The 18,584-nt window shown below is 36.1% G+C and overlaps 3 protein-coding genes and 4 long non-coding RNA genes across 7 annotated transcripts; 3 read left to right on the top strand and 4 right to left on the bottom strand.

Annotated features, from left to right (window-relative positions):
• Positions 1 to 308: 308 nt before the first annotated feature.
• tor2 (TORC1 serine/threonine protein kinase Tor2) lies at positions 309 to 7,576 on the top strand. Its single transcript, NM_001021266.4, has one exon. It carries the CDS (start codon positions 377 to 379, stop codon positions 7,388 to 7,390), a length of 7,014 nt encoding a protein of 2,337 aa, NP_595359.2. The 5' UTR covers positions 309 to 376; the 3' UTR covers positions 7,391 to 7,576.
• On the bottom strand, positions 450 to 1,277 carry SPOM_SPNCRNA.4931. Its single transcript, NR_194286.1, has one exon. It is a non-coding gene; the product is annotated as a non-coding RNA (long non-coding RNA).
• On the bottom strand, positions 4,079 to 4,893 carry SPOM_SPNCRNA.4930. Its single transcript, NR_194285.1, has one exon. It is a non-coding gene; the product is annotated as a non-coding RNA (long non-coding RNA).
• On the bottom strand, positions 5,216 to 7,733 carry SPOM_SPNCRNA.4929. Its single transcript, NR_194284.1, has one exon. It is a non-coding gene; the product is annotated as a non-coding RNA (long non-coding RNA).
• A 148-nt stretch (positions 7,734 to 7,881) lies between these two features.
• swi1 (replication fork protection complex subunit Swi1) lies at positions 7,882 to 15,291 on the top strand. Its single transcript, NM_001021265.3, has 2 exons — positions 7,882 to 9,015; positions 9,091 to 15,291. Exons 1-2 carry the CDS (start codon positions 8,068 to 8,070, stop codon positions 11,056 to 11,058), a joined length of 2,916 nt encoding a protein of 971 aa, NP_595358.1. The 5' UTR covers positions 7,882 to 8,067; the 3' UTR covers positions 11,059 to 15,291.
• rad3 (ATR checkpoint kinase Rad3) lies at positions 9,032 to 18,477 on the bottom strand. Its single transcript, NM_001021264.3, has one exon. The coding sequence runs from the start codon at positions 18,294 to 18,296 to the stop codon at positions 11,136 to 11,138; it is 7,161 nt and encodes a 2,386-aa protein (NP_595357.1). The 5' UTR covers positions 18,297 to 18,477; the 3' UTR covers positions 9,032 to 11,135.
• Positions 18,172 to 18,430, top strand: SPOM_SPNCRNA.4928. The gene has a single exon (NR_194283.1). It is a non-coding gene; the product is annotated as a non-coding RNA (long non-coding RNA).
• Positions 18,478 to 18,584: the final 107 nt, after the last annotated feature.

The raw sequence follows: 18,584 nt of genomic DNA, 5'->3' as shown, positions 1-18,584 counted from the left end.
CTTTAACAGCGATTCTTATTTGTTCTCCTCTATGAGCTTTGAGAAAAATGTAAAGTAAAAAACTTAAAGTAATACTTCGAAAATAAAATTTAGATAATCAACACTCGTTTTTGGTATTTTACCAAAGTTCCTAAGTTTAGACTTTTTTTAATAAAACTTGGATTTTTTGAGAACACTAAATATTAACTTGTATATCTATTACAAATAATTAATCGTCATAAAAATATTACTTTTTCAATCGTGTTTCTATTGATCTCCTCTCTGCGTATACTAAGAATTAGGTGCAAAAGTACAGCAGGTGCTTGTTTGGTCACCACCAACCACATTTAATAATTTTGTTTAATTGAGAGAATGATGCTAATTTAAGCTGTATATAATGAAAGAATTTCCTGGGTTGAAAAGCAGGAATGAAGAAATTCGCAATAAAGCGGCAAATGATCTTTATGAATATGTTATAGCTTATTCTCGAGAATTATCGGGCGAAGCTTTAGTTCAGTTTAACAATGATGTTAACAAGTACGTTTATACTTTAATTCACAGTACCGATCCACTCGATCGTCTGGCAGGCGTAACTGCCATAAATCGTCTAATTGATTATGAAGGAGAAGATACTACAAGGATTACTAGATTTGCAAATTATTTGCGTATTATTCTTCCAGGAACTGACCAAAAAGCCACCGTTCTTGCTGCAAAAGCTTTAGGGAGACTTGCAGTTCCTGGAGGTGCTCTAACTTCTGAATTTGTGAACTTCGAAGTTAAACGCGCTTTGGAATGGCTTCAAGGAGAACGTAATGAAAATCGTAGATATGCAGCAGTGCTTATACTTAAGGAGCTTGCCAAAAATACGTCTACATTAATCTATGCTCATATCGATTCAATTTTTGAGCTTTTATGGCATGGACTTCGGGATCCAAAAGTTACTATTCGAATAGCTTCGGCTGATGCGTTGAGTGAGTTCTTGAAAATCGTTAGGCAAAGGGATTCATCCATCCGTCTCCAATGGTATACAAGTATTCTCAATGAAGCTCAACGTGGTGTTGCACAGGGTTCTTCTGATTACATTCATGGTAGTTTACTAGTATATCGCCAATTATTTTTAAAAGCTGGAATGTTTATGCATGAGAGGTATCGAGAAGTATCGGACATTATATTGCAATTCAGAGATCACAAAGATTTGCTTATTCGCAAAACCGTTACAGAATTGATTGCTACACTCGCAGCTTATAATCCAGATGAATTTGTTTCCAATTATTTACACGTTTGTATGCTCCATCTACTTAATCTATTAAAAAAAGAAAATGTTAAGATGTTGGCGTTTGCCACTATTGGAAAAGTTGCCGTGGCTATTACTAATAGCATAATCCCATATCTTGACCCCATATGCGATTCAATCAAGGAAAGTCTAAAAATCCATATCCGTAATAAAAGTGCTTCGGATGCTGCAATTTTTCAATGCATTAGCCTACTTTCTATAGCACTAGGACAAGCCTTTTCAAACTATGCGTATGACCTCTTTGACTTAATATTTGCAAGCGGACTTTCTGAGGCTTCTTACCGTGCTCTCTCAGATCTGGCCCATAATATACCTCCATTATTACCAGTCATACAGGAACGACTATTAGATATGCTCAGCAAAATTCTAAGTGGTCGTCCTTTTATTCCTCCAGGATGTCCTCCCCAATATGTAGCAAGATCTTTAAAATCTTCAAAGAGTGCTTCCCTGAAGACAGGATTTTTTCCCAATGACGTCTATATTTTGGCTCTAAAAGTTTTGGGAAATTTTGACTTCTCCGGTTATATTCTTAATGAATTTGTGAAGGATTGTGTAGTTGTATACCTTGAAAACAATGACCCGGAAGTACGCAAAACCGCCTCCATAACCTGCTCCCAACTATTTGCTCGTGATCCTATTTTATCGCAGACTAGTGATCATGCGATTCAAGTAGTTGCCGAAGTGCTAGAAAAGCTTCTAACAGTTGGTATTTGCGATACTGTTCCAGATATTCGGCTAACTGTTCTTAATTCTCTCGATTCTCGCTTTAACAAGCATTTAGCCCAAGCAGATAAAATTCGTTTACTTTTTATTGCTATTAATGATGAAAACTTTGCTGTACGAGAATCTGCATTACGGATAATTGGAAGACTAAATGTCTATAACCCTGCCTATGTGATGCCATATTTAAGGAAAATAATGTTAAAAACTTTAACAATATTGGACTATTCTACAATTATCAGAACTAAAGAAGAGAATGCCAAGTTATTGTGTTTATTAATTGCAGCAGCTCCTCGCTTAATAGAGTCACATGTGGAACCAATACTGCAAATACTTTTACCCAAAGCTAAAGATTCTAGTTCAATTGTGGCAGCTAGTATTGTTAATTCGCTTGGTGAAATATGCCAAATCAGCGGTGAGGTTATTGTTCCTTTTATTAAAGACTTAATGCCGCTAATAATTGAGGCTTTGCAGGACCAAAGTTCTCCTATTAGGAGAGCAGCGGCTTTAAAGGCTTTGGGTAATTTATCAAGCAGCACCGGATATGTAATTGATCCGTATATTGAATTCCCTTCTTTACTTGATATACTTATTGGCATAACGAAAACCGAACAAGATATTACTATTCGTCGAGAGACTATTAAACTAATAGGTACACTTGGTGCTTTAGATCCCAATAGGCATCGTGTTTTAGAAAAGGGAACAGAAAAAGTAGTTCCAGAACAGAAAAACATTCCTCCTGACATTTCTTTGCTGATGTCGGGCATTGGTCCATCATCCGATGAATATTACCCCACAGTCGTGATTACTGCTTTGATGAGTATATTAAAAGACCCGTCCTTAACTATTCACCATACTGCTGTTATTCAAGCTGTAATGTATATATTCAAGACCATGGGTCTCAGATGTGCCCCCTTTCTTTCCCAAATTATTCCAGAATTTATCGCAGTTATGAGAACGTGTCCTACGAACATATTGGAGTTTTATTTTCAGCAACTAAGTATTTTGGTCCTTATTGTTCGTCAGCACATACGAAGTTTTTTACCAGATTTATTTAAGCTTATCAAAGATTTTTGGAACCCGCATTCTAATTTACAATTTACAATTTTGTCGCTAATTGAATCACTGGCTAGAGCAATGCAGGGAGAGTTCAAGCCATACTTACCATCTTTATTAGTAATGATGCTACAAATATTTGACTCTGATGTATCAGTGGACTCAGTCAGTACAAAAAAGGTATTGCACGCATTCATCGTCTTCGGTGATACATTAGCTGATTATTTTCATATGCTCTTGGATCCAATACTTCGACTGTATGAGCGAAATGATGTTTCAATCGGTATAAAAGAAAGTATAATGATTACAATTGGACGACTTTCAATGGTTATTAATCTCTCGGAATATGCATCAAGAATTATACATCCTGTTATGCGTATGCTTTCGTGCAACAATGCCTCTCTCATTCGCGTGAGTATGGATACTGTATGTGCGCTTATATATCAACTTAATGTTGATTTTGCTATTTTCATTCCAATGATTGATAAGTGCCTTAAGATGAATGGCGTTACTCATGAAACCTACTCGATACTTGTTGAACAATTTTTACAAGAACAGCCTCTTCCTATAAAACTCAACCCTTATGAAAAATACGATAAGCCTAAATTAGATGTGGTAGCTTCCGCTGCTGATATAACCTCTAAAAAGCTTCCTGTAAATCAAGAAATCCTCAGAAATGCGTGGGAAGCATCTCAACGATCGACTAAGGATGACTGGCAAGAATGGATCCGACGATTAGGCGTAGCTCTCTTAAGAGAATCACCTTCACATGCCTTACGAGCATGTGCTGCTTTGGCTGCTGCCTATCAACCTTTAGCCAGGGACTTATTTAACGCTAGTTTTGTTTCTTGTTGGTCTGAATTATATGATCACTTTCAAGAAGAATTAGTTAAGTCGATTGAGATAGCTTTAACGTCGCCACACATATCTCCTGAAATTATTCAGATTTTACTCAATCTTGCGGAATTTATGGAGCATGATGATAAACCACTTCCGATTGATATTCGTACTTTGGGTGCCTATGCAGCTAAATGCCATGCGTTTGCTAAGGCTTTACATTACAAGGAGCTAGAATTCATTGAAGAAGAATTGGTGACAAAACCTTCGGTTGATACAATTGAGGCCCTAATTTCAATCAATAATCAACTCCAACAACCAGACGCAGCTATTGGAATACTTAAACATGCTCAGCAGCATGACAAAATGAATCTTAAAGAAACTTGGTACGAAAAGTTACAAAGGTGGGAAGATGCTCTGTCAGCTTATGAAAAAAGAGAAGCTGCTGGCGCTGGCAATTTCGAAATAACGATGGGCAAACTTCGTTGTTTACACGCTTTGGGTGAATGGGATCGATTATCTCAGTTAGCTCAAGAAAATTGGATTCATGCTGGTCATGATGCGCGACGGTATATTGCACCGCTTTCCGTAGCCGCTGCTTGGGGGTTAGGTCAATGGGAGCAAATGGATGAATATATTTCTGTTATGAAGTCTGAGTCACCAGATAAAGCTTTTTTTAACGCGATTGTGGCTCTACATCGATCACAATTTGAAGAAGCAGCTTCTTATATCACCAGAGCTCGAGATTTACTTGATACTGAGCTTACTGCGCTTGTTGGTGAAAGTTATAATAGGGCTTACAGCGTTGCTGTCCGTGTTCAAATGTTATCCGAATTAGAAGAAATCATTACCTATAAAAAAGCCGAGGACAAACCCGAAGTTCGTGAAATGATAAAGAAGACATGGGTTAGACGTTTGAAAGGCTGTCAGAGAAATGTGGATGTTTGGCAAAGAATGTTAAGAATACGATCTTTAGTTATTTCACCCCGTGATAACATGGAGATGTGGATCAAATTCGCTAATCTCTGCAGAAAATCTGGTAGGATCAGTCTAGCGAAAAAATCACTTAATTTACTCCTTGAAGACGACGAAAACTTAGATAATTCACTCGTCTTAAAGAAGACTCACCCTTCAATTGTCTATGCAAATCTAAAGTTTTTGTGGGCTGTTGACGATAAAAGGAAGGCTCTTAATAGCATGCAAGAGTTTACTTCTCAGCTAATTTCTGACATTAATGTTGACCCTGCTCTTTTTGTTCAATCTACATCAGTTAATACTCAAAAATCACAAGAAGAAATTCAATATTATTTTCATCTTCTAGCTAGATGTTATCACAAGCAAGGTCAATGGCAGCAAGAAATTGAGAATAATTGGTCAGAAGGATCTTTTGATGGAGTTCTTCAATCATATATGTATGCTACGCAATTTGATTCTAAATGGTATAAAGCTTGGCACTCTTGGGCATTAGCTAATTTCGAAGCTGTAAAGTTTTTGGAGCAATCAGAGGAGCAAATCCCAAGTGCTGCATATGAGCAGTATATTATTCCAGCAGTCAAAGGCTTTTTTAAGTCAATTGCTTTAAGCAAAGGTAACCTTCAGGACACCTTGCGCCTTCTTAATCTTTGGTTTAAATTCGGCAATAATAGCAATGTAATTAATACTTTGAACGTTGGTATATCCACTGTGAACATCGATATCTGGCTGGACGTTATACCTCAGCTTATTGCGAGAATTCATGCCTCCTCTTTGAGTGTTCGTAAATCTGTGCATCAGTTGCTTTCCGATGTAGGTCGCGCGCATCCCCAAGCTCTTGTTTATCCTTTAACTGTAGCAGCAAAATCGCAGAGTTCTGCTAGGCAAAACGCTGCTTTAGCAATTATGGATTCCTTGAAAACACATAGTCCACGTCTAGTTGAACAAGCAAGACTTGTTAGTCATGAGCTTATCAGAGCTGCAATCCTTTGGCATGAACAATGGCATGAAGGATTGGAAGAGGCTTCACGATTGTATTTTGGTGATCATAACATTGAGGGTATGTTTGCCGTGTTGAGACCATTGCATGAAATGTTGGAACGTGGTCCGGAAACGCTTCGTGAAATTTCTTTCCAACAAGCCTTTGGACGTGACTTAGTCGAAGCAAGGGATTGTTGTATCCGTTTTGAGCAAACTGGTGATATATCAGACTTAAATCAGGCCTGGGACTTATATTACCAAGTTTTCAAGAAAATTCGTAAACAGCTACCTCAGTTGACAACATTAGATTTACAATACGTTTCTCCTAAACTCTTACATGTACATGATCTTGAGTTAGCTGTTCCGGGAACATACGTTAGCGGGAAACCTGTTATAAGAATTGTAAAGTTTTACCCTACATTCAACGTGATAACATCTAAGCAACGTCCGAGACGACTGAGTATTAAAGGCAGTGATGGAAAAGATTATCAATATGTTTTAAAGGGTCACGAGGACATCAGACAAGATGAACGTGTTATGCAGCTATTTGGGCTTTGTAACAATCTGTTACTAGCTGACCCGGAAACTTTTAAGCGCTTACTTTCAATCCAAAGGTATCCAGTGATTCCTTTATCACCGGATTCAGGCCTTTTAGGCTGGGTTTTGGATAGCGATACTTTGCATGTCTTAATTCGTGACTACAGAGAAAGCAGAAAGATTTTACTCAACATAGAACATAGGTTGATCATTCAGATGGCTCCAGATTACGATCGTCTCACTCTCCTTCAGAAAGTTGAAGTCTTTGAATATGCCCTACTTAGTACTACGGGGCAGGATTTATACCGCGTTTTATGGCTGAAGAGTCGTAGCTCAGAAGCTTGGCTTAATAGGCGAACTAACTATTCTCGTACTCTTGCGGTGATGTCAATGGTAGGGTACATCTTAGGTTTGGGCGATCGTCATCCTTCCAATTTGATGCTGGACAGGTATACAGGTAATATCATCCATATCGATTTTGGAGATTGTTTTGAAGTAGCAATGCATCGAGAAAAGTTTCCCGAGAAGATTCCTTTCCGCCTTACGCGAATGCTTGTTAACGCAATGGAAGTTAGTGGTATAGAGGGGACGTTCCGGATAACATGCGAACATGTTATGCGAGTTCTTCGTACTAATAAGGAGTCTGTGATGGCAGTTTTAGAAGCTTTCGTTTACGATCCTCTTATTAACTGGCGCCTTGCTCCTGCATATTCACCTTCTATCGATGAAAAGCAATCTAACGAACCTAATACACTTCTCGGTGAGACAATTGATGGTTTACACCGGAAACGCTTAAACGAAGAAGGAATTACACTTGAAGAACGTCAAAAACCCGAGATACTCAATCAAAGAGCTATAACCGTTCTTAATCGTGTGTCCAATAAACTTACTGGTCGGGATTTCAAACCCCAACAGCAATTGGATGTACCAAGTCAAGTAGAGAAGCTGATTTTACAAGCAACCTCTATAGAGAACCTATGCTTGTGCTATATTGGCTGGTGTAGTTTCTGGTAGGTGACAGTCCCAAACGTTCAAATTGCTTTTCTGCCGCATCATATATATATTCTATATTAAATAAAGTGTAAATAGTCTTTATGAATGAGTCCTGTAACAATTTATTACGTTGTTTTACAATTTTACAAAATAGAGGAAATGTTGAATTTGACGCAGAATTTTTAGAATTTTGTAGTAGAGAATGCATCTCTTTATATTGTTATTAAAGATTTGCTGCTTAATCATTCTGAAAATAATAAACTCTAAATTTCTACATCTGAAATTGTGAAAATTATTGAAACTAAATTCTAATTATGCATTGTACAAGTTAGGTAGCAAATTCGTTTTGTTGAGTCCATATTATCGAATTTTATAATATAATACTGAATGCCATTTTAATGCGATTTAAATTATAAAGTGTTTTACTTTACACACATTTTTTTAAAAATCCAAGTTATTTTGAAAAGTTAAATATTGTTTTAAAAATTTATTATTCATTGTTTACTGTCACCACCCCTCTTCACGTATCTACAATCAAATTTACTTATCTTAAAAGAATACGATTATTCATGAACATAATTAATATCGCTTAATTATTAAAATTTATTTAATTTCTTAAATTTGGTTTATTTATCGACGCATACCGACAATACAAAAAAAAGGAACTTGAGAGCTTTTGATTTAACAAATCAACTTGAATGGAATTAGATGAGGTGATTCAAGGCATTGTTTCTGCCATTGGAGGATTTGACTATTCAGACGATGAAAAAGTGTACGTTCTTGGTGATGAAGCTTTGGCTTGCCTAAAGGATCTGAAGCGCTATCTTCAAGTAGTCGATGAAAAGTACAAAGTTTGGCAAATTCGATCTTTGCTCTCGAGCTTACAGTTGGTAACTAATGATATATGTCCAATACTCTCTGACTGGGATAAAGACATTACTAATTACAGAAACTGGCGTATCGCTTTAGCTTGTGTTGAGCTTCTTGTACCATTAACATGGCCTTTGGAGACTGAGCATGAAACATTCAGAGAAAATGTTGATGTTCTCTATAATCTGCGTCAAGCTCAATCAAATTATAAAAATTCAATTTTATCTTACAAGAAGGGGAGCGTTTTATCCGCCATTTTAGCTGTTTTACTAAAGCCCTTAAGTACTCCCGCAGAATCCAGAACACTTAGAGACAAGGGAATAATCAGGATAGTGCTGTTACTATTTCGAAACATTCTTCAAATCGATGAATTAAAAACAAAAAATGAAACAATTATCTCGTTTGCGAAAGCTCATATATTAGATTTGATTGTCACACTGGTCTCGAATCTCGATGAATTTGAGCATTTTGATGTTTACATATTAGAAATAGTCTACAACTTGATCAGAGGTTGTAAGCCATCAGCCCTTTTCTCTGATGCCTCATTGACTAACTCTCAAACCGAACTTAATAGCTTACTCCTCAAAGAGTCGACCCAAAATCGCTATTTGAAACGAAATGCACATACGAGGCATAATAGATTTGGAACCATGCTTTCTGTTCAAACTGAAGACAGAAGATTTACTATTGCTAGCCAAAATATAAAAACCGACGGCCTTGATGAGCTTGACTCTCATAAGCGTTTTCGAAAACGAGGAACACGTCGAAAACATTTTGTATGTACTTAGTTAAACACGATGTTTGTTTAAATTTTTTTTTCCAATTCAACTATTCTATTCTAACAATATTAGGATGACATAAACAAATCGTTCTTTATCAATACCGAGGCAGGTACTGCATTAAGGAACTTTGCTGTCGAATTTTTGGAAGCTGGATTCAATCCATTATTTCAGTCTCTCTTAAAAGACTTGGAAAGAGAAGATCCTCGTGTGCTTCCAATTCATAAAATGCAATTATTATACGTTCAGTCATTTTTTTTGGAATTCATGAGATTTTCGTCTAAACCAAAAAAAACAGAAGAAATTTACTCTAATGATTATAGTTTTGGCTTAGCAGCCTCCGTTTTTGACCAACGAGCTTTGATTATGCACAACAGGTTAATGGTAGAATCCTTTGAAATGAAACAATGGAGCACCTTCCAAGCATCCATGCTTTCGATGACTCAATTACTTTTCACTCTTCGAAGTATGACACTTTGTTCCTCAGAAATTTACCAAAGAATTGCCGATAATCTACTAAGCAATATCTTTTACCAAGAGGAAATTCTTTTACTTGTTTATAGCGCTTTAAAGCATTTTAAAACTCAGTCCTTTGGGTATTTAGATGCAATAACTGAGCTAACTATAGTGCTATTAAAGGAGCTTGAGAAATTTAGCAGTGCTAAACAATATCTCTATGTGAAAAAGAGAAGGAGAAATCAGAAATCTGTTGATAGCAATGTCTTGGAATCGGATGAAGATGAAGAAAGCAGCTTGATTAATGCTAATGCAGCCGTTGAGGACCGTCTGTTTGATTTCGGCAGATATGAGTCTAGGTACTGTGATAATGGATGTATTGATAGTTTCGTGCTGTTCCTTCAATGTTACCAAGATCTGGATTCAAAACAAATTCATAGGGCTATTTCCTTTTTTTACCGCATTTTCGTGAAGCAAAAATGCCATGTTTATTTGTATCGTCTCGATTTCCTACGTGTTCTGGACAAAATGTTTAATGACCATGTCTATTTTTCTACTACAAATTCAGCAAGACAGGATTTTGAACAATTTTTTGTATATTATATGCGAAAGCTTTCAGATGCATTAAAAGATGTACCAGCACTTTTTATTGAGTTGCCTTTCCCAAAATTAACCGACACATTTTATTATCTGGAATATGGAAAAAGTCCACTTTTCTCTATTCATGGTTCGAGAAAAGGCCCGTTATACGAGACGGTGCCTGGCTTATCACATTTGGAAAAGGTGGCTGCCGTTGTTGCATGCCTTATAAATGAAAACAAAAGTGATTTATTAGATGAATTGAAAGTTCAACTTAATTGCCTCATTTCAGAAAGAAAGCTAATAACGCTAGCTGACGAGAACAAATATATAAATGAAGGTGGAAATGATGGTGAAAGAATGGGGAAGAATTTGAAAGGAGACACAGATTCATTTAATACGGCCCTTTTGAAAGACGGAAAATTTCGTCTATTATTAGAATTATGTGGATTCGAAGAATCAGATAACAATATAGACGTTCAAGCACTATGGAAATTACCAAATTCTGTTATAATTGATGAACTTGTTGAGCATGCCATGTTGTTGAGAAGGTTTACTGATGATCCGCCGACGTTTGAAGGCACCAAGCCCGAAGATTTATTAGTGAGGAAGCAAAGAGGAAATGTTCGTTTACCATCAAGTAGTGAGGGTGAAACATCTGACGAAGAAATTGAATTTGAAGCAGATGATCCTATAACTTTCGCCAATCGTCGAGAAGCGTTAAATAAGATTACTGACAGAAAACGTAAAAAGATGAAAACTAACGAAACTATTATTGACCATACAACTCGAAAGAAAAAGGAAAACCATTTACGATCTGCAAAATATATTGTTGATTCGGATGATGACTCAGAAACAGATATAGCTTTTTTTCAATCAGAAGCTGCTTTACGAGAGAAAAATGCACAAAAAGCCAGTGCCCTATTTAAGCGAATCGACGATTTAGAAATGGAAGGAAAATTACAAGAAATTGAACAACTCAGCGAGAATTCTTCATCGGATTAATAAATAAAATATCTTCGATTCAAATCATAAGTTTAATAATGGGTAGCTTGTTCATTGAAATTTTTGTTAGTAAAATGCTAGAAATAAGCAGCCCAACCAATGTACATTTCTACCAGGTTTTTTGGGTTGACAGCAGATTTGATCAATTCTTGAATTTGCCCTTCAATAGATAAAGGTATCGTCTCCCCTGGCATAAAGCCTTGAAATTTTTTGCGAATTATATCCAAAACTTCATTTGCTTCATTATTCGGGTACTTGCTTGACGACTTCTTTCTATTCCACTCGACTAAAGGATCATGTAGGAAAGACTCTAGTACGCTCATCAATGTATCTTGGTTTGAGCGAAGAAGCCGCATCGTTATTTCGCTAGCTTTCCTGAAACCCCCTTCATAACCTGTCGGACCCATTGCATCTACCATATTATGAGTTAATCTGAACGGCACCTTTTCAGGTTTTTCAAAAGTAAGACCTTTATCAAAAAGACAGTTGAAATCGACATGGATAGCTTCACCTGTAAATTCATCAAACAATATGTTTTCGCCATGGCGATCTCCCAAACCCAAAACGTAGCCAACTATTGACATTACTGCTAAAGTTCGGCAATAGTTTTGTCTACTAGTAACCCAATTATTTGGTTCTGGGAAAGATTCAACAAACCACTCATAAAAAACTGGAGGAAATTTCGGTAAGATTTTCTTTTCAAATATATCACCAGGGTTAGGACTTCGCAGTGCAAAGTCTAAATCAACTTTGATTTCTTGATATGATATGGGAATGTTTTTCTGTCTATAGCTTTTTAACAAAATTTCTCTAAATGGACGAGTATGATTTACCCATTCGATAAATCCGCATTCTTCATTTAAAGGAATAACAACATAAGTTCTAATACACAAGTTCCTTCTGTTCGCTTCTTGATCTTTCCTCAATATTTTACAAATAAGATTATTAAATTCCATCAATCTAGCATCCTTACGAAGATCATCTTTGGGTTTGCACAAGAATGGGTATAAGTTGCCATCCGTACCTCTAACGTACACTTTTCTTGGTTTTTGAAGAGAGTTCATTATATCCACCTCATCCTCAAATTTCAACAGAGTAGGCTGAGTTTTTGGAAATGGATAATGACTAGCTCTGTTAGCATCTTTAGCTGGTAAAGTAATGTCTAAAAATGATTTAGCAGGAATGACTAAATCTACCGGATCATCAAAAGAAAGCCGAAAATGATCCTTTAAGCTCATTTTTACAGATTTACTGTTAATCCTTGTATTGCACAAATTGATTAACTTTTCAGTAATGAGAATTGCAGATTGACTGAGTGCTTTTATATCAACTTTGGAAGACATAGAAAGCTTCCTAGAATGTAAAACATTTAAAATGCTTTTTCCACGAAGCGAGCGCTTTTGAGAAGTCGATTTTATTGTTGCCATTAATTGCCATAGCGTCTCCCCAGGATAAGATGCTACAACGTTTGCAATTATATGTTCCAAAATTTTATAAACTTTATTATTTGGATGGCATACTCTGGATATCATTTGGGATAATGCAACCAGAAAAAAGTATTGAGGAATTTTCATAGAAAGGCGACAAACATTCGAATTCATAAGTTCCAAAGATTTTTTTCTCGAAGAGATAATGTGTTCACGAAAGTACTTTTCGCCGTCATCTTTAGATAAGCGAAGTTCTTCGGCCCCAAAATCAAGCCACAGTGTGAGCAATTTTGGCATACTTTCATATATATGATTTGTACCATAGTACAAAGATCGACCAAATTCGTTAATTATGCGAGTTACTAACTCACCACTTAAAAATCGTTCGCTCTGTTCATTAACTGGGAGCTTTTGTTCTTCTTCATACATTAAAACTCGATGATGGCCAAGATAATAATGCGTATTCTCACATTCTGAGTAAATCTCTACCGCTTTATGATAATACGTCTCCAAATCCTTCAATCCCAGTTGGCCAGCTTTTCCGAGCCATTTTGTAAGTTTCAAGAACACTTTTCCTTTAAGTGGATTTCCTAAAGTTTCTTTACGATTTTTAGGTCTTTCTTCATGCTCATCAACCAAATCAAACATGTTGTTATTAAGCGAAAAATTCAATTCAGAAATAGCTTTACGATGTTGCCCTTGATGCCACCACCATTGTGCGTGCTCTATTGTTGCTAGCGGTTTATCTAAATCCATTGCTTTGAGGATGGCATTGAAGGCTCTTTGAAATTGACCATTTTTTCGAGATATTCTTGCAATCTCGAGATATATTTCAGCAGTTTTCTTCGTGTTTTCAAATTTTTCATAGCCAACTAAGTGAGTGGACAGGATTTGGTGCTTGAATTTACCGTACGGAGCTACTTGGCTAAGCCGACGGCGAAGAACAATATCAAGATTGTCGGAAACAATTCCGTCAGTTTCAGCAATCCTACTAAAGTCATTAATTGCGTGCAGCTTAGATAAAATATCATAACAATCATAGGCTGAATGGGCGCCTGTGTTTGCAATTGCTGTAGCAGCATCAACGTACAAGGGTTGCAGCCGCTCCGTCAATTCAGCAAAAGAATCCTTCCGTAGGTATTGGTAAAATATGCTACCCAATTTAGCTTCGAAAGATTCCAAGTTGCTTTTTGAAAGACACTTTTTTAACGAATCAATAGATAGCGAACGCCATGAAGCTTCAATACCCAAATTTAACATCTTCGAATACTCGTGGTTGTCATTGATTATAAAAGAATCTAAACTCAAAACAAGAGATTCATAATGCCCCGATTGCAGCATGCTGTTAAGCAAACCGATTTTCGCCTTTTTATTTTCAGGATCCTTTTGAATAATAATTTCGTAACAACTCAAAGCCGAGTCCCATGTTCCTGAATTTTCATGTAAAAGGAGTTGTTGATCAAACGAGTAATCATGGAAATTTAAAGACACTGCTTCGATTTCATCTGGATCATCAATTCCAGCATATATTTCCTGCAAAACTCTATAATCGGACTCTAAAGCTGCATATGGAGCTGTAGCATTACGTATGTGTTGCTCCCAATAAAACAATGCACGAGCATGAAATCCACAATTTAAAGAGACAATACCTAATGTTTTTGAAGGAAATCGAGAAAGAAATGACTCAACTTTTGAGATCGATGATTCTCGAGAGGTAGCATCTTCCACCGACATATAACGGTTCTCTTTCCTTGCAATGGCAGAACGTCTATCCCAATTCCTCTTCTTTCGCATGCGAAGCCATTTGTTAAGGTAATCCACAATCTTAAAAAATACATCTACAAATGAGGTGTATCTTTGTTGCCCCACGGAATTTAATCCATCAGGTCCCGGTTGATTAATAACAAGCTGGAATTCTTCAATGACTTTATTAACTTCCAGTTCTGACTCGGTTAAAATAACATTTAAAACAAGAAAGGGAAGAAGAAAACAGGGAATGTTAACCTCTTGGTCTTTCACTACTTTCGAACAAATACCAAATATTTTTTCAGCGTTTTGCGAATGGGCGTACTCCATCAATTTAAGAGAAAACAACTGCATCCAAGTATGAATAGTAACATTTTCTTTATAAATAGGGTACCGAATGTCAATTTTGGGGATTGGTGTTAAATGATACTTGGAAGTTAAAAATGGTATAAGCACACGTTTGGATAAATCAGGCAAAGACATCCAATGTTCTGTTACCACAGTTAGTCCCTTTTTTTTATTAATCACTGCGGACTTGAATCCACCAAGCTTTAGAAACTCTTGCAGAGCATAGGCAAGAAAACCTTGTGCTTTAGTATCAGTAGTAACAAGGAAAGCTGGAATTAACTGCGATTGCATAAAATCTAGAATAAACTTCAAACTTTCTTCTCCGTTTTCAAAGTTATCAAGAACAACTGTTTCTTTAATAATATGTTGAGCCTTGGCGCGGCTGGGATCTATCGCACCCAATTCACCAAGATTTTTTGCAGCAAGATATGATATTTGCATATTTGTTGAAGCATATTTTACACAACAATCTAAAAGGCATCTTAGTAATTGGTCCAGAACTTCGTTGGATATGTCCAAATTTAGTGTGTCATGTAACTCGTCCACCTTGGCTTGAAAAAAAAGTTCTAATTTTTGTAAACCTAAATAACAAACTGGCTCATTTTCGTTAGTTAAACACTTAATTATACTTTGAAGCTCAGAGTAAAAATCTTCATTTTGAAGCGAACAGAATATTTCTTTAGCCTTAAGGCTAAAGCACGCTGAATCCAGACTGGTGGGGATAGCCCACTTTAATCCTTGTAGGCACTTGTGTGTGTCAGAAGAAATAAAATCAAATATTTGAATTACTAGCTCTGCTTCTTGTGGTTCTAAATAAGGGAATAAAGGAGGTAAAATTACAAGACTTAAACCAGCAATTGAACTATACTCGGGCTCCTTGGTTGCTAATATCAAACTGAACCAAGCTTTGATTGCATAAAACCTTAAGTGCTCATTTTGAAAAGCACTTTGTAAATTAGAAAGTATCTGTGGTAATCCAAGTTTGACTGCACCTCCACATAAAGATAACATTTTTTCAATGCCGACAATTGTCTTAATCTTTTCATTAATTGAAGTCTTTCCTTTCAGGTCGTTAAGGATATTAGAAAATTCTGCTAAGATACCCAAAATGTGATTATTAAAAAAATCATAAAGTAATTCCTTATTGCTCAAGTCTTCGTCATTAACCACTTGAGAGACAATCATTGCTACCTTTCTTAAAGCATTTTCAATTTTTTCATGAGGAACATCATTCTGATAAAGCTGTAACAACTCCACAGTAATAGAAATAGGATCAGAGCGTAACAAAGACGTTAAATCAACTTTTTCAAAATCAGAAGTGGCCAGTGAAAGAAGAAGCATCACACTCTCTTCCAAATTAGGATGATCCGTAGTAAGTAGCGAAGCAAGGATTTTATGCATATTGGTAAGGCACAAAGTAGCAACATCACTTTGTGAAAGTTCAGCTATACGTACTATTAACGCTTTGTTTTTAGTAAGTACAAGGAATGGTAAAGTGTACGCCTGTGTTCGAATAAGAAAATCGCCCTCGGAAATATTCATAAGCTGAGCAAATAAACTGGCTATGTTCGGTTTTTTACCCATACCTTGGACAATCGCAACGGACACTGTTGGCCAATATGGAGAAAGTAATTGCCAAACGGATATATGACGCGTCGAGGCAATTTGTTGCAGAGCGCTGAGACCAATGCCTTGATAAAATATTCCGCTGTTTATCACAGAAGATATAACTTCCAATAGTACAAAATGTAATTCTTCTTCTTCTACCACTCTAGATAAGGAGATCCAGGAAAGAATGACCGTTTCTAAAATAGCTGTATTTTCCACCGCCAATATTTTCAACGTATTAAAAATCAAGGCTTTACTTTCCTTGTGAAATTCAACTATATCAAGATTATTAGGTCCCTTAATGAAAATGGGCAAAACTTTTGCAGCAACAACACGTAAACATCTTGAAGTACTGGCTAATGCTTTCATAATAAATTCTCTTAAACTTAACATTGATTCTTTATTAAAGTTTGAGCAATGCTGGCTCCACCGAAAAAAGCCATCAAGCAACAATGATTGTTTAACAGAAGAGGAAATTATGTCGGGATTTTTTAGCAATGCACAAAACAATTCGTGATAAGGAATTTTAAAGAGCGACCGCTCATCAAATAGTAAACAAAATGAGTTACAAACTTCACAACCATGTACTTCATATGTGCGGAAAATACTATTTGTTTTCTCATTCACCTTTGCAACATGAGTACACAAAACTAAAGAGAAGTTCTTCAGGTCGTCCTCACTTATTGTAACATTATGAGAGCTATAATAATCTAACATTTCACGAAAGTGCTTTAAATTAGACGGTTCATCTAAGTTGTTGTTTATACACCATTTTGCAAATGTACATATGTTATGACCATTCTGGAAATCCACTTTAAGAATATTTGACAAGTCATTGTCCAAGGAAAGATAATGTAAAAGAAAAAGGTTTAATTCAGAGTTAGAAAACAACGTGTTTTCAAGTTTACCAGTACAAATTTCGCCAAAAGCACGGAGAGTTGTTTGATCTATTTCTGAACTTTGGTATCTGCACTTAAATAATATTATTGCCTTTTTGAGATCAGAATCTGGTTCAAGTTGCTCTAATACCTTGAAGTCAGAAAGTAAGGAAACCCCAAAAGGATAGAATAGACCAGCTACAGTTTTGGGTAAAACAAATAAAGAGAGAAAAAAAAGAGATATAGCAGTATTAGCAACTGTATAAGTTTTCTTCAATGATCCCAATGTTAAGTTGATGGAGGACATTAAAATATGTTTAGATTTTTCACAAATGGGAAGGCCATGATATATAAAATTCAAGGAAAAACAGCATAAAGTTTGGACTATACGTGAATGCAAATGTAGAAAGAGCTGTGAGTCTCCGATGCTGATTCGTTTTAATAAAATAACAAAATTAAAAAAACATGGCTTGATCCAAGTCCACGCTGTAAAGAGAGGTGGACTAGGAAAATTGGATTTCTTTAAATATGAGCATTGTGCAAAAAAATGGGCACTTTCAAAGAAAAATGTACAAGCCTCCTCTATATTAATGATAAGTAAATCAAATTTGTCCTCTCGATGGGTTGGATAATTTGGGGTGATACTCTGCAATGGTTGAGAATTGGGTGAGGGCATCTTGTAAGGGAATGTAGCATTAGTGATTTGGAGAACTATAGAAGAAACGTTTGTAATATAATATTTCCAATAACGCATAAACGAAGCATATAAGTCCCATAGGAATGACTTTTCACTGATTAGCTGATAAATTAGCTTATGAAACTCTTTTAATGAGTCAAATAACTTAATAAAACGAATATCAGCAAACAATGATATAGTCCTGGGTAAAATCCAATCCAAAAGAGTAACAGATGATTTAATCTCCCGCAAAACTGTCGGAGACCTTTTTAAGATTAGCATTAACGCTTGTAGAGAGAGATGGGCTTCTTTTAGCATCTTAGGAGAGATAAATTCAGATTTTGAATCATCATGTTTAAAAGCTAGAAGACCAACTTCAATTAAAACTTCAACAAGCTCGGAGGTCATAGATGGTAAAGAATTACTTCTACCTAACTCATGTTCTTTGTCTAATGCTAATACTTCTTTCAAAAGCTGTCCGAAAGCCTGTCTGTCATCTAAGCCTCTGGGTGAAAGATCGAGTGACCCAGCTTTCCTTTTTGCGTGTTGGCTCATACTATATCAAACCATTGATTCAATTCAAAAAAAGGCCTTTTTAAAACGCAACACGCGCGTTCAAAGTCTTGAGCATTTATAAAAGACGATTGTAAGTAATAAAATATCTCAATAGAATTATGCGAAAAGTGGCAATCGATTATCAAATCGATTTCCACTCACGAGGTAAAGGAAGATGCATGGTGCACTAAGTATCGAGCGATGCTAATTAACGAGCTTTTGTGATACTGAATTTTCAGAGGAAACTAACTTTTAAGTAATATTAGGCTGGATGTTTCTGATAATGAT

The sequence above is a fragment of the Schizosaccharomyces pombe genome, assembly GCF_000002945.2.
Source record: "Schizosaccharomyces pombe strain 972h- genome assembly, chromosome: II".
NCBI classification, from domain to species: domain Eukaryota; kingdom Fungi; phylum Ascomycota; class Schizosaccharomycetes; order Schizosaccharomycetales; family Schizosaccharomycetaceae; genus Schizosaccharomyces; species Schizosaccharomyces pombe.
Note: the sequence above shows the minus strand (reverse complement) of the source record. Positions and strands in the feature narration are given on the sequence as shown.

Excerpts from the sequence above, each read along its gene's own strand:
- swi1 (NM_001021265.3), top strand. The coding sequence starts at position 8,068 with ATGGAATTAGATGAGGTGATTCAAGGCATTGTTTCTGCCATTGGAGGA. Across the intron at positions 9,016-9,090 it reads GAACACGTCGAAAACATTTT|GATGACATAAACAAATCGTT; the intron begins GTATGTACTTAG and ends TAACAATATTAG.
- tor2 (NM_001021266.4), top strand. The coding sequence starts at position 377 with ATGAAAGAATTTCCTGGGTTGAAAAGCAGGAATGAAGAAATTCGCAAT.
- rad3 (NM_001021264.3), bottom strand. The coding sequence starts at position 18,296 with ATGAGCCAACACGCAAAAAGGAAAGCTGGGTCACTCGATCTTTCACCC.